The 14,249-nt window shown below is 50.7% G+C and overlaps 2 protein-coding genes across 2 annotated transcripts; both read right to left on the bottom strand.

Annotated features, from left to right (window-relative positions):
• Positions 1 to 112: 112 nt before the first annotated feature.
• LOC34619145 lies at positions 113 to 4,763 on the bottom strand. Its single transcript, XM_026335173.1, has 8 exons — positions 4,733 to 4,763; positions 4,286 to 4,580; positions 3,800 to 3,944; positions 2,215 to 2,419; positions 1,949 to 2,109; positions 1,165 to 1,432; positions 340 to 418; positions 113 to 218 (listed from the first exon to the last, which is right to left on the bottom strand). The coding sequence occupies exons 1-8, from the start codon at positions 4,761 to 4,763 to the stop codon at positions 113 to 115; spliced, it is 1,290 nt and encodes a 429-aa protein (XP_026190958.1).
• Positions 4,764 to 6,197: 1,434 nt separating this feature from the next.
• On the bottom strand, positions 6,198 to 9,129 carry LOC113146791. Its single transcript, XM_026335174.1, has 5 exons — positions 8,932 to 9,129; positions 7,496 to 7,946; positions 6,920 to 7,039; positions 6,666 to 6,742; positions 6,198 to 6,371 (listed from the first exon to the last, which is right to left on the bottom strand). The coding sequence occupies exons 1-5, from the start codon at positions 9,127 to 9,129 to the stop codon at positions 6,198 to 6,200; spliced, it is 1,020 nt and encodes a 339-aa protein (XP_026190959.1).
• Between the last annotated feature and the right edge of the window lie 5,120 nt (positions 9,130 to 14,249).

The raw sequence follows: 14,249 nt of genomic DNA on the forward strand, positions 1-14,249 counted from the left end.
TTCCTTTGCCTAGGACCGCAACACCTGCCTCGTGAAGAAACTTTGGATGCTGCAGGAAGCGTCTGGCGCTACGTACTGCAGCATCAAGCGCAACACGATCAAAAGTCTCAGCTCACAGATGATCAGCAGCGTTGATAGGATGCACTTTCACGCCCAGCGGGTCGGGAATCGACTTAGGAGGAGGGGGCGGTGGAGAGCCGACAAGGTGATACCAAATCCTAAGAAAAGACACAAAAACACCCTCAGACAGACCGACTCCGAGCCGTAAACAAACCACCATAAAAATGCAAGCTGGTGCCGATCGTCCACACCGCGCCACGTCCTTTGGACGCTTCTCACCTCGCGAAAACTCCCGGAGGCTCTGTGGGCGAAGGCGGCACTTCAATTTCCATTTTCTGCATTTCCACGATTCCTGCATCTGCGACCCCAAATAACGCGCACATACATACGCGCCTCACCAGAGGCTCCCCACAGCACGGTGTGAGCAACAACGCAAAAAAAGACAACAACGCAAAAAAAAGATAACAACGCGAAAAAAAGATAACAACGCGAAAAAAAATAGCGCAAAAAAAAGACAACAACGCCAGAAAAAGATAACGCGAGAAAAAAATAGCGCAAAAGAAAGACAACAAGGCAAAAGAAACAACAAGGCAAAAGAAACAACAAGGCAAAAGAGACAACAAGGCAAAAGAGAAAACAATGCAAAAGAGACAACAATGCAAAAAGAAGACAACAAGGTAAAAAAGACAATGCAAACAGAAACAACAAGGCAAAAAAGACAACAAGGCAAAAGAGACAACAAGGCAAAAAAGACAACAATGCAAAAAAAAGACAACAATGCAAAAAGAAGACAACAACGCGAAAAAGAGAGACAACAAGGCAAACAAGAGACAACAAGGCAAACAAAAGACAACAAGGCAAAAAGAAGACAACAACGCATGCAGGCAGCTCCAAACCCACAAAGCAGCACCCGTGCCGCTGCCAAGAGCCGCAGAACAAGCGATGCTGCCTGCTCCCCCATCCCCCCTTCTTGCTCCCAAGACAGCAGCAGACACACGCAAAGCAACACCCCCCACCTCCCGCAACAGCAGCATCAGCACTCTTGAAGGCTCCATACACCCTAAAGCCAACACCCCTGTCCCCCTTCTCCCGCAACACCCCTACCTGGAAACACCTCCACAAACTGTGCACGAAGAACTGCGGGGTCGATGCCTTGCGGCTGCATTTGGTGTTGCAACCACTTCAGAGCAACATCTGCATCCGTCTGGACGCCCCACATTTTCTTCCACCCTGTCTCTGCGCCTCCTTCCTCTTGCTTAGCAGCTGCTCGCGCAAGAGCCGCTTCCGCCTTTGCAAGCCCCCCCACTTTTTCCGCTTGGCGAGAACCGCAGCAACTCCTCACACGAGCAGCAGCAGAGACTCGAGCCGCAACCTATGTCCACATGCACAACAAGCCACAAAGTTTCCACACGAGGGAAAGATGAACGCTGGCGCTGCCACACCTCTAAATATACATATACAGGGTGTACGTGTGTATATTTGTGTGTATGTACGTGTGTTTTGGTGTGTATATTTGTGTGTATGTACGGGTGTTCTGGTGTGTAGATTTGTGTATGAGTATTTGAAAGTGTATTTGTATGTGTGCTTTAGTGTGTATTTGTATCTGTGCTTTAGTGTGTATTTGTATGTGTGCTCTAGTGTGTATTTGTATGTGTGCTTGTGTATGGATGTATTTGTAAGTGTGTTTGTCTTCTGTGTGTCTTCTGTCTGTGTGTGTGTGTGTGTGTCGCTGTGTGGTCGGTGCCTCGAAGGATTCAAAAGGCTTTCCAGGCTGTACACTTCAAGCCCACAGCGGTGCAATCCATGAGAACAGATTCGCCCATCTAGGATACCGCAAAATTCTAAGCGGCGCTGCTCGTTTGTTGACAGCAGAAAATGTGCTGCTGACCTCATCCTGGATATTAAGAGTCGTGGCCACCTTGTCAAGAAGCTTTTTCAGTTCCTCAGTGAACTGCTCGCTAGTGGAGATGTCATAAGTCAGATCGCTGTACATGGAAGCGATCTGACCAACAGTAGCGTACAAGATTTGGCCCTGCACCTCTATGTGCCCTTGAAACGCGCGCACAAAAAGCCTCAAAGTTTCGCAATCTTCGCAGGCGACACCCGCGCGCATGCATTTCTCACATCCATCACGTAACTCTCAGCGGTTCATACCCTGGTCAAATATCCATCCGGCAGCATCGACAATATCAAAGCTCGCCAAATCCGGGAGATTCGCAAGCGCCTTCAGCTGAGCAATCGCTTCGGCGGGAAAGGGAGCGATACGGACAGCGTCTACAAAGAAACGCTCGTCGGAGCGATGAAATCTATGGCGAGTTTCATCGAACTGCCCCCCAAGCATTTCGGCGAGCTCTTCTTGCTGCAAGCATAGATAATTACATGCATGCATGTATATATAGGTATATACACATAGATATATGTAGATGCATATATACACATATATACGTATATATGTATCTAAATATACATATGCATATACACATCTATATACATGGATATATACATCTATTTATACATGCATATATACATGCATATATACATATATATGCATGCATATATATACATACACTTACATCGACATATATATACATCTGTATACATGTATATATATACATACACATACATATATATATATATCCAAATATACATATGCACATATACATGAACGCAAAATTCATGTCCCTTGCCGCCCTTCTCTACGCGCTGATCTAGGAAGCGTATTCTGCATATTGTGTGTGGCATGCGGATCTACCGCGTCTGCTGAGGAGCACAAAGACGCATGCGAAGGATGCCTTCTACAACAATATACAGCAGAACCTCGTGCATGCACTTATATGGTGGCGCTTGCAAAGTTGGGCCCCCTGCAGGCGGGTGCATGCGCGGCAAACATAAGAAGTGCAGAGGAGCACCCTTTTGTTTGCCGTTCAACGGCAAATTTTACATCAATATACAGTGCGAAATGCCATGGGGTGTTTCAGCAGCGACACACAACGTGAAGGATCTCTCTGCAGGAGGCGCTATTAACGTCCTACACTGCCTAACGTGTGTACAGACACCTCTCTGTAGCTCTCCATGTGTATATATATATATATATTTGCACATGCGCGTGAACGCCTTTAACACAGGACGGAGAAGTGTTTTTTTAATTGCATATATTTACACATATATACACATATACATATAGATATACCTTTTTCGAGTAGATATATATATATATACATAGCAGTGTGATCTGTAAATTTTGATCTGTGCTGCAGACCGGGCGGCTTTTCTTCCCGCAGGAAGCATCGCACAGGCGCTCACGCTGCAGAAAAAGAGAGCCGTTTTCGATGTGAGGATTTTTCTTTTGGGGAGGTATCGTGATGCCGTCTTCTACTTACCGCAGCGTAGCTGGCGTCCATAGCATCCCTGTCCTTCTTTCTCTTCATGTATCGCTCCCAGTAGAATCTAGCTACACGCTGCGCCTCGTACAAGACGAAGCACAGGAAAAGCAGCTGCCCGCAAGAAGAGGCTAGCACTACCATGCATTCCATGGCCAGCTGGAAGAAAGCCACAACACGCACAAGGCAGACAGCACCTAGTCTTGCGGGAGGACAGAGTAGAAAGCGGTGGGAAAAGGCGAGATGCGTGTGATCTTTTTGTGCTTCCACTCAAAGGCCAAGAGGCTCTTGAGAGGAAGCCGACCAGCGAATGCACTGCAGCTGCTTTCGCGCGGCAAGGAAGGGGAGTGGCAACACACGGAGGTAACCCCTTGCGTGATCTTGGAAAGGAAGTGAAATTGGATGGCAAAGGCGAGAAAGCTGCAGAGAGCTAACTCTCTCGCGTGCAGCGTCAAGGGAACGCTGAAGTGACGTTGGGGGCCCCTCTGCTCCTTAAAGGGGGCCCTGTAAGCAGCAGGACACACGGGATGCGTACATGCATGCATGCATGCATGCATGCATGCATGCATGGAAAGCACTGAGGCTGCAAAGCCATGAGACAGCCATGCGGAAGGCTCTGAAGGCCTCTGGAGCAAAGCGAAGCGATTATTGCGCTTTTGCGCGGGAGCAACAGAGAGCATGCGTCATAAAAAGCGCAGCACAGGGGATGAAAATGTCACTCTAAAATGCCACAACGAGATGCGTTCGCCGCAGAACGAAAGGTCCCTTATTGTTCTTCCTCTTACTGCAGAATGCGGGGGAAAGAGAAGCGAGAGGGAAAGAAAAGGAGCATGGCAAAAACGCACCAAGAAGGAACCATTTCAGCTCCATACGGTTTGAAGAACAAGACCAGAATGCCGTATCCCGATACAATTGCCCATGCAATCGTCAGCGGTTCGACGGTTTGTACGAAGAGAGAGACACACACGCAAGAGAGGGTCAAGAAGAGGCGCAAGCATTCCCATCCGACGCGTCTCGAGCTGTAAAAGTCGGTGAGGAAGCCTAAACATTTTGTGATGCGGGGAGAGTCCAGGCGTGCGATGAAGAAGAGTATCGTAATGAAGCAAACAAAGGGGAATCCAACGACGTACACCATTAGCCCTGAGAATAGACGGCTCGCCAGCGCATGCAGGCGCGCGCATTCCGTAGAAGCCATGCAATTGGACTACGTCAAGCACGATTTGGCTCGTCGGTAGAGGTTCTCAGCCTCGAATAAGACACGCAAGCGGGGTGTTTTCTGCGTGCTCTATTACCAGGCATGGCGAGCTGAGCTCCAAGCGACATCTCGGGACCGCCACACGGCACTGTAGGATCGTATGCCAAGTAGGATACTCCATCGGCGAGATTTCTTTGGCGCAAGAGATTCGCAGCGCAACACGAAACAGCACAGAAGCAGAGGCACGTGCCAAGGCTTGTCGCTGCCTCCCGCGGAGTGAGTACCGCTGACTCTTATGAGCAGAAAGAGCGCAGCTTGGGAGGCTAAGCACTTGCAACACTCCAGAGAGCGACGACACAGCGACAGCGGCAAGCGAAGCTCAACGCTGCAGTGATGACGCCGCCCTCTGCATGCCAGACTCTGGTATGGCCAGGGAGGGAGGGGAAGAAGACGGGAGAAAACGAAACAGGATGCATTCCTGCACGTTTCAGCGCGATTTTCTGCCCTCCCAACTCCTTTTCTGCCAAACTGACCTGCAGGCGAGGGCTGAGGAAAAGGAGGTAGCGGCTAAGGGGGACCATAGATACAGCGTGATCAGGCAGAGTCTGCTGAATATGATAGTGACTTTCTGCCCGACGTAGTTACGCCACAATTCGCCTTGGACAAGAAGCAAAATGCGCTTCTCTGGAGGCGCATGATGGCGTTGGTGGTGGAAGACGATCGTGAGAATGACGAAATAGCCAAACAGCAAGAGCAGAGGGCAGCAGAACGCAAAGATGCAATACGCGTATAGAGGACTTGCCCAGTTTGAGCTCCAGCAGTCAGGAGCAAGCATCTGAGAGAAAAAGCGCACATATGCAGTTGGTCGTTTGAAACACACGGAGAGAGAAAGAGAGAGACAGGGAGACAAGCTTCCGAATGCGTCTTTTAGCGGAAAAACTTTCGAGATGCATTGGGGTTGATTTCGCCCCTCTGGATATGCACGCAGAGCTCTGTACATATTGGTGCACACATAGCTCTGTACAAATTCATATACATGTATATAGACTATACATTAACATGCGTGGATGAATAGGGTAGCGTGCTGCAAACGTGTGCATTAGGAGAGGGAGCAAGAAAGGCAGTCACGTAAAGCAGTCAATGAGTTGCAGCTCGTTAGAGGGAGGAAAGGGGGGAATAGCACGCAGCGCATACCGAAAATACCGACGTGATGGCGATGGAAGTAAAGCTGCGGTAACCCAAATACCAAGACGAGCTGAGGAAGACTTCTGTTAGTGAGCTGTCGCTGTTGTTGATCCCCCTTTCTCCTTGGAAACTGTCTTGGCCTATGGCTCGGGTGGAGAGGCTGCAAACGAACAGCAAAAAGGGGGGCAGCACCTTGTGAATGCGAAGCACTGAAGAATTAAAAGCAGAAGAAGGAGGGCTTGCTTTTTCGCCTCATTGCCCGCTGCTGAGATGCGAGGAGGCAGCTGTGCTTCTCGAGAGAGACAGAGAGAAACGGAAAGAGAGAGAAACAGAAAGAGGGAGAGACAGAAAGAGAGAGACAAAAAGAGAGAAACAATTCAAGTCTCCCCGACTTTCAACAGCCCGCATCTCCCTTCCAGTTTGAAGGAGATGCATGGATTCATTTTGAGACTTAGGATTGCGGAAGGCGGACTCAAGAAGCCATACCCGAAGGACCCCCAGATAATTAGATACATAAAAAGCTGTTTCAGCGCCGGAGTGAAGCAAATACGCTGCAAAGCGACAGCAAACGTATCGCTCCCTGTGGAAGTAAAATACTCTCTGCCCAATGTACGTCCTCCTCTGCAAGAACCTTCTTGCGAAAAATAGCCCGGTACTAATTTCCGTCGCACGGCGTGTCTACCTCTTTGCTTCCAGATTGTAGAGACTGCCTGCCTCTCTGCCTGTCTGCCTGGGTGTCTGCCTCTCTGCCTGCCTGCCTGTCTGCCTGCCTCTCTGCCTGTCTGCCTGCCTCTCTGCCTGTCTGCCTGCCTCTTTGCCTAGCTGTCTGTCTGCACTCCCCTCACATCCGTGGCGATCTTGAGGCGTTCCTCCGCTTCACATTCCAGGCAGAAACTAACTAAGGCCACAAACACCAACAGCGCTGCAAGCAACCACCCACGTACACACACACACATACACACACACGCAGACGCACACGCATGCAAAACTGTTCCCGAAAGCTTCTTCCCCTTGCACGAATGCTAGCAGACCGGCAACTGCTCGCTCGAAGCTCCAAAAATCCTCCTTTAGAACCCGCCAAACAAATGTGCCGTCTAACCGGCAATAAGTCCTAGTGCAATGAGAGCGATTTTCCATCCTGCTGGACAGTCTGAGCACTCGCTGGTTGCCGAAAGGAAGTCTCGTGTCATGTTCTCTTTGCACATTTGGCAGAGGGGCCCTGCGAACAGACGCGCATGCAAATGGCTATTTATAGCCCTGCTCCTGCGAACAGCCGGAGAAAATTCTTTTCCAGAGGATAGACAGCACGAAACAGCCACCCTTCGCGTAGGAGGCCCTCAAAAGCCTCGTGGCTCCCGCTTCCACCACGCCTCCCCCTGCCTCGCCACCGCCTCTGTGTGAGGAAGCAAGCGCATGCACAGGGAGCTTTGGGGTGTGTGGAGGAGGGTAGAACGTGGGTCTGCTTTTACGCGCTGCTCCTACTCCTGCCCTTTCAGGAAACACGTCTCCCCAGTGTGCCTCGGACGGTTTTCCCCCTCTTTTCAGTCGCCATTGCTTCCCTGCGCTCCCTGCGTTTCTTCCCTCTCTACGCCCTCCCCTCCCCCGCAAATACCGCCCTTGCAAGTCTCCCCCTCCTGCTGCGCCGCTCATCTCTGTCGCGGCGGCTCCCGCCTACCTGCATGCCCTTCAAGGCACTCTCCGCAAGGCCCTTTGCATGCAGTGCTGTGGAGACATCGCTCGTATACTGCAGGCCAGGAAGAATTTAGAGGTCTCCACCAGCCGCTGCTGAGGCTGACAAGGTTCTGAGCGAGCAGAGATCCATGCGGCAGCGACGGCAGCAAGGAGGCAGTTGCAAGCGTTCGAGGCAGTGAAAGGCACCAGGAAAATCGCGACATCGCCACGCGAAGCAGACGCAATGAACCCCTCCCTCCACGCCTGCCCGTTAGCTCCCACGCCGCAGAGCAACGCCAGAGATCACTTCTCCCTACCTTGCAAGCAACAGACTCGTTTTCCTCCGTGATGCCTCCAGGGCACTGAAAGGCTAAGAGGGGAGTCGGACAGGTTGCACACAGGAAGAGGCTGTCGTCTAGATACAAACCTGCGAAGCCACCGGCAAACGCAGTCGCCTCACTCCCAAAATAGGAAAGCGAAGAGCGGCAGAAGAAGGAGGCCGCGTCGGGCAGCGCGAGATGCTCAAAGTTCCCCCTTAATGGAGTGTGCTCGAGCAGCAGCAGCAGCAGCAGCAGCAGCAGCAGCAGCAGCAGCAGCAGCGCTGAAGGAGGTACTGCAGCAGCAGCAATAGCAGCAGCAGCAGCAGCAGCAGCAGCAGTGTTGAGAGGCGTGTTAGAAGGCGCTTCACGGGTTCGAACAGCCCTTGCAGAGCGTTAGAGGCCGCAACGCAGCAAAAGATGCAACGCCATAAGAGACGCTTCAGAAGGAGTTATCTGTGTGTTTCAACATCGGAAGGCAGCACCTTCTCCGCAGCTGCAGCTTTGAATGCTACTCGCGCCAGTGACACCCAAAGTTGTCGATCCGTAGGGGCACTGCAGGCAGCACAAAGCGAAAGCAGGCAGCCAAGACAGAGGAGCTCGTGCATGCACCACGCAGCACAGCTCCAGGGGCCTCTCGGGCAGAGAGAAGAAGGGAGATGCAGCAGCCAGCATGGCACGCACGCAGAGCCGAAAGGGGGCGGCGAGTGTATGTATGTGTGTATATGTGCATGTGTGAAAGTGTGTATGTGTGTGCATATGTGTAAGTGTGTATGTGTGTAAGTGTTATGTGTCATGTGTAAGTATGTGTATGTATATGTGTGTATGTGTATGTATATGTGTGTATGTGTGTATGAGTGTCTATGTGTGTGTATGTGTGTGTATGTGTGTGTATGTATGTGTATGTATGTGTATGTATGTGTGTAAGCGTGTATGTGTGTAAGCGTGTATGTGTCCACATTGACACAAGGCCAGGAAAAATAAAAAGCCTGAGAAAAGCCTCAGGAGTCTCGTTGCTAGGGCGAATTCGAGAACGCAAGAAACGAGGTGGGTCTAGTGGCGGCACACGTATTGTGCTTCGCACGCTGCTTCTAGGGAGCACTAAAGAATCTTATTGACATACTCCCATGCATTGGATCATTTTTGCTGAGGGGGAGAAGGAGTTCGCCGGACAGGGCAGACAGGAGGAGCCGTCGAAGAATGAGCCAGCAGCACAACTCTCAGAAGTCGCCGCATCTGCCTCCTCGGCAAATGCCCAGCAGAAACAAAGCCAGAGCCAGCATCGGCAAGGCCACACGACTACGTGTGGGGGCTTCCCCATTCGACCTCACTAATCTTCCTCCTTTAAAAAATTGCAGAGGCTTTGCCCATTAAACGACCCCCAATTAGAATAGAGGGAGCCAGCAAGGAGGAGATGCGTCCTAGAGGAGCGATGGGCATTGATAGAGAGAGAGAGAGGATGAGAGAGAGAGGATGTGTGTGTGTGTGAGAGAGAGAGACACACACACATACACAGAGAGAGAGGGAGACACACACACACAGAGAGAGAGAGAGACAGGGAAGGCTGGTAGTACTCTCTGGCTGTGCACTCCTCTGCGCTTGTGGGGTAGCTGCAGCAGGGCAGGGCCTTATTAGGCAGAGTCTGCTATCGAAAACGCCTTTAAAATGCTCGCTCGGCAGAGCATTCAGGTAAGGCTAAAGGATGCTGGCGCGATAGAACAAGGGAACGAGGGGCAGGAGACCTTTGTAGAGTCAACTGTCACCGCTGCACCTCTTGGCGGTGTAGAGGCCTTCCCCACGAAAGCGAGGTTAGGGAGCTCTCGCCGGATCCTTTGAAGCTTCAAGGTGGCCCCTGGTCGCCGAAGATGTTGTCGCAGGAGGCGACGTACATACACTGAACAGGGGGGACGGGAGGGCAAAGAGGCGCGGCTGCTGATACCGAAAGGTGAGTGGCGTCCAGACAAGCACATGAGCAGAAACACACAGGAAAGTGCGGAAAAATAGAGATCTTGAAGCTTGAACAGAGCGCTGCCAGGAGAAACAAATGCCCTTGAGCGTCTTTTGCTAGGGTCTCTACCGAGACTCACGCCAGCCAGGGACCCCTGGTAATTACTTTCAGGGGGGCATCCGAGAGTACCCCGCCGTTACATGCATCAATCTTAGTCGCCTGGTGTTGGAGCGGCAATCAGATCGAGGGAAAAGCCGGTTATCCGATGCGTCTGAGACTCTCAGGGCGAAAGGAAGGAGCTGTTGATCCGCCTCACTGTGAGGACCTAAGAAGGGTTCATCCATCCACACGCGGGAAACAATGCAGAAACTGAAAAAAACTATGAGTTTTCTCTTGAAGAAAATATCCCTCGGGCGCTCTGCGGTGGCAACACGGCCCCTGGGGGCCCCTGGCTGGCGGGGGGTGGCCCACTGCACTGCCACTACAAAGAACGAAGAGAAGTGGCTGCAATTGAACATTGAAAATAAATTTTCTACATCTATGTGCAATGTATTGGAGTAAGAATCAGGGGCGAAAAGAGCCGGTCCCCAGCTACACAGCCTCCACTTGTACAGACACCCCAGCGATGCAATCCAACGAGCATTGCGATCTGTTAAGAAAGTGCACTTCAGGCCACTCTAGGGCCCTCTACTGGACCTCCCAGGAGCTTTGCATGCTTTTAATGTTTCCTTGCATCCTTCTTTCTCAAGTGATTCAGCAAGCCTGCCGGCATCAGCTAGTAGTCCCCAGCACTGTATTGCCGAGTTGCAGTGTCTTTTGCAATTAAAAGCTGCACTCTGCGAGCGTGGAAAGCTTATTCGCACGATACTAAGCTTCACCTCCGGACGGGTAAGGGTGCAACGGGCAGCTAGTATCCGGGTGTGTTCCGACCCCTAGTAGGCAAAGTATTTCTTGGGCTAGTGGAGGTTTTGACGATGTGCCTGAGACCTTGGCAATGCAGCCCGAGTCCTGTGGCACTGATTTGCCCTTTGGAGGGGCCCTGTGTCTGTTGCAGAAACAGAGTCCCCTGCAGTCTTCTGCATTACTCTTAGAGGGAAAACGCCGGAGCGAGTCAGGAAACAGGTAGTCTTCTTTAGGGTCTGAGCGGTCCCAAAGGACTTCAGTGCGCCTTAGCGGTGATTCAGCAGAGCACGGCTTTTTCAAATACATGGCTATATACCTAGATATACCAAAGTAAAGGGACAGCCCAAGCAGGGAAGCGTACAGACACCAGAAGGTCAATCCGAGGCCGTCAGGGCAGGTAGCTGTGATGGGACACAATCCTAAGGTATATCCTATTATTGAGCTATTTATTTCTAACCTGTCAAGACGTTTTTGTGCCTTTTTATAGTTCTTTCACCTTCAAGGCACACTGCCACTGTACAGGAGCAGTGTGTCTTTCAAACTGCGTGGAATGGCGTACAAGTGTTTAGATCTGTTCTTGCCGTTCTCACTCTTCTTGGTGCGCGTTTCTCTCTGTCACTGATGTGTCCTGATCAGAATCTCTACGAACTCGCCTTCCATGAGTTTCTCGTTATTTGCTATTCATTCAATTCACCCTGTTCCCTGCGTGAAACTACCTCTACTCTTCCAGTTTCTCCGAGTGTGTGTATTTCCCCCCACAAACACCTCGCTGGACTCATATGCTCCTCTACTTTTTACCAATTTCTGGCTGGGGAAAATATGTGAACCTATTTCTCGTATGCATGTGGGTTAAGTCGACTCGTTGACACTTTGTCCCTTGTAAAAAAACTTCACCCTCTGGTGCCCTCAGCGCCAGGAAGTACCATTAGACCGGGAAGCAGCTCTGAACTTCAGGCTTTTGCACCTAAATAGAGCCTTCCGCATACATGTTCGCAGTCTCGCTGGCAAAACGTGCCTAAGGCTAGTGTGTGCGTGGCGTCTCTTTGTTGCGGTTGGTCAAGCGACTGGGTATGTGTGCATTCTACCTGTGGGAACCAAGCTCCACGTTAGCGGTTCGCGCTACTCTCGTTATACCAAAGTGAAGTCATCTTTTATCGAGTTCCCCAAGATGTCTGCTTGTATGTTAACTTTCGCGGAGTAACTTGGGGAAGTTCCGTGCCTACGCGCTTAGCGGCAATGTGTAATTGGGCACGAATGTGCGAAGCTGTCAAAGAACACACCACCGCGAGTCGCTTCTTTCAGTCCTTTCTCTTCAGATGACGAAATTTTACTGGGATAAGATACACTTTGACGCTTTTCACCGCACAAGGCATATTTACTTCACGAATGGTGAAGAATTGACCTGTTCGCTTCGGTCGCTCATAGATCGAATTATTTGCAATGTACAGCTGATCTAGTAAAATAAGAATCAATGATGCGTGAGGGTGCAGCTAGGTGCAGCCTAGATGCCATTCCGCTCTGAGAATCACACATTGAGTAAGGTGGGACCTCCTCTGTTTATTACTAAGCAATGCCTAAGGCAGGAGCCAAGTGTCTTCCTATGGCTACTTGCATCGCCAGGTGTTTTCAGCCTGTTGTTGAAGAAAGTTAAACTACTAAGCTAGCAAGTAGAGAAATACTTGCAAGACCACAGCTCTACAGACGCCTGACAAAAACCTCCAGCGCTCCTAAGGAGCCACTGACAGACCTCAAACAACACACTTGCTTCTGTCATGCGAGACTGGGCCATACACTCCGGATTTGCAAGCGCATATAAAAGTCCAAGGAATCTGCAGAGCAAGACTGGACCCAGAGAATCACAGGCTGCTTGACAAGCAAAGAAGGCACATCAGGAAAACAGGAAGCCCCCTCCTCCCCCCCAACACCCAGCACCCCCCGTCACAGGTTGTGGTGCAGGCAAGGGAGCTACGGAGGCTACTGGCGCGGTTAGGGATCCACCGTAGGCCAATTTTGCGCAGAGATAAATTTACATCAATGACCAACAATTGATAGTGTTACTTGACACTGAATGTAAAGTGGATCTGACAAAACGGCACAAAAGTGCGGTCTACGCATTTACTCGTCGGCTCGGTCTTGTAGGCTTGGGTTTGCTTTTGGGAGGCAGAACATAGGAAGTGACAAGGCTAGGGTAGCTGACTGCTTTCTTAAATCGGGATTGGGCACGGCCAGCATGGCCGGTGAGCTCTATGCTGAGCACGTGCACCGTGATGCAAATTCTAAGTAGGCCATGGAAGGCGTGGATGCCTCCGCAGCTGCGGGGTGCGAAATTTGGTGTGCCGGTAAATGGTACGAGCAAGGATCTCGCGATCTCCTAAGTAGCGTGCAGTTCATCTGCAATGAGCTGGGTAGAGCTGGTGCCTCAGCAAGGCAAGGCAGAGTCTTTACGCGTATGGCTAGCAGTGCAGCAAGAGAAAACGGTTCTGAGCTCAATGGCTCTGCATGGAGGCTCTCATCAGGTAATGCAGCTGAACTTTGGGCCAAAACCAGCAGGAATGGGCAAAATGAAAGGAGGAATCTGCGCTGGTCATGGCATTATTCATGGACAATATCTTCGTAATCAGCCAAAACCATCAAAAGCATCTACAGCAGCTGCAGCTTACGCTTCAGCTGCTACGAGATAAACAGTGACTGCGAAGGCACGCACGTGTCATACTTTCGAAAGGACAATTACGCTTTTGAGGATCTCTGTTTCGGCTGTAGGGATCGAGCCGAAATCGGAAAACTTGGAGCGATCATGGAGTGGGCTCTACCTCAACGCGGCTGCAACGGCGTTGACAAGTTTTATAAGCTAGAATCCTATGAGTGAATCTTCATCCCATTTTTTGTTGGAGTTGCTGTTCTTTCGAGTAATCTACTGAAGAAATCGCAGTCTATGACCTGAAAGGAGGATGCAGATGCCACAACTAGATGGCAGAGTGGATGCGTTGCATTTCGTTCAGTACGTGCGCTTCCCGATTGTGGGCTTCTTCATGCCTTTCTTACAACCGATGCTAGGACATTGCGTTGGTGTTTTCTTCTCTTAACAGACTGCACGCCATGCAAGTCAAACAACCATTGCTTTCTACTCTCATCGTTTGAACGAAACAAGCAGCCGAATCCCCTGCGGGCAAACGGACTGTATGTGTTGTGATGAAGCGATGCTGAAAAGGTCCCAGCACTATTTACATGAGTGTCTGTCTCTGTCCGGAGTACCATCGATCTCAAATGCGCCTTCAAAAGTACAGTCAGGACCTTGATAACCCTAGCGTGGTTCGCTGGCTTGAACGCTACCTGCAGTTTAGCTGTACAGTAAGGTATGTGGCATCACCAACATGGCTGCTGCCGCTGCGCTCGTTTCGCTCCTATCCTTTGTTTGCTCTTGTTCACTGTGTATTACTCCATTTTTCGTTGATCGAGCAACAGCAGTTGAGGCACGCCTTCCCTTCCTCGTTTGCAGTGTTTTCGGGTTTCGGCATGTCAGCTGAGTAGAGAAAAGCAGGAACTCCTCCACTGTGCTGCATGCAGTTGGCATCGATATGAGGGTAGGCAAC

The sequence above is a fragment of the Cyclospora cayetanensis genome, unplaced genomic scaffold, assembly GCF_002999335.1.
Source record: "Cyclospora cayetanensis isolate NF1_C8 unplaced genomic scaffold, CcayRef3 CcayRef3_contig_60, whole genome shotgun sequence".
NCBI lineage: Eukaryota > Apicomplexa > Conoidasida > Eucoccidiorida > Eimeriidae > Cyclospora > Cyclospora cayetanensis.

Excerpts from the sequence above, each read along its gene's own strand:
- LOC34619145 (XM_026335173.1), bottom strand. The coding sequence starts at position 4,763 with ATGTCGCTTGGAGCTCAGCTCGCCATGCCTG. Across the intron at positions 2,110-2,214 it reads CGGATGGATATTTGACCAGG|GGCACATAGAGGTGCAGGGC; the intron begins GTATGAACCGCT and ends GCGCGTTTCAAG. Across the intron at positions 1,433-1,948 it reads CTCTTAATATCCAGGATGAG|GTTGCGGCTCGAGTCTCTGC; the intron begins GTCAGCAGCACA and ends ATGTGGACATAG.
- LOC113146791 (XM_026335174.1), bottom strand. The coding sequence starts at position 9,129 with ATGGGGAAGCCCCCACACGTAGTCGTGTGGCCTTGCCGATGCTGGCTC. Across the intron at positions 7,947-8,931 it reads AAATGATCCAATGCATGGGA|GCGACTGCGTTTGCCGGTGG; the intron begins GTATGTCAATAA and ends TTTGGGAGTGAG. Across the intron at positions 6,743-6,919 it reads TGCACTAGGACTTATTGCCG|CGCTGTTGGTGTTTGTGGCC; the intron begins GTTAGACGGCAC and ends GGTTGCTTGCAG.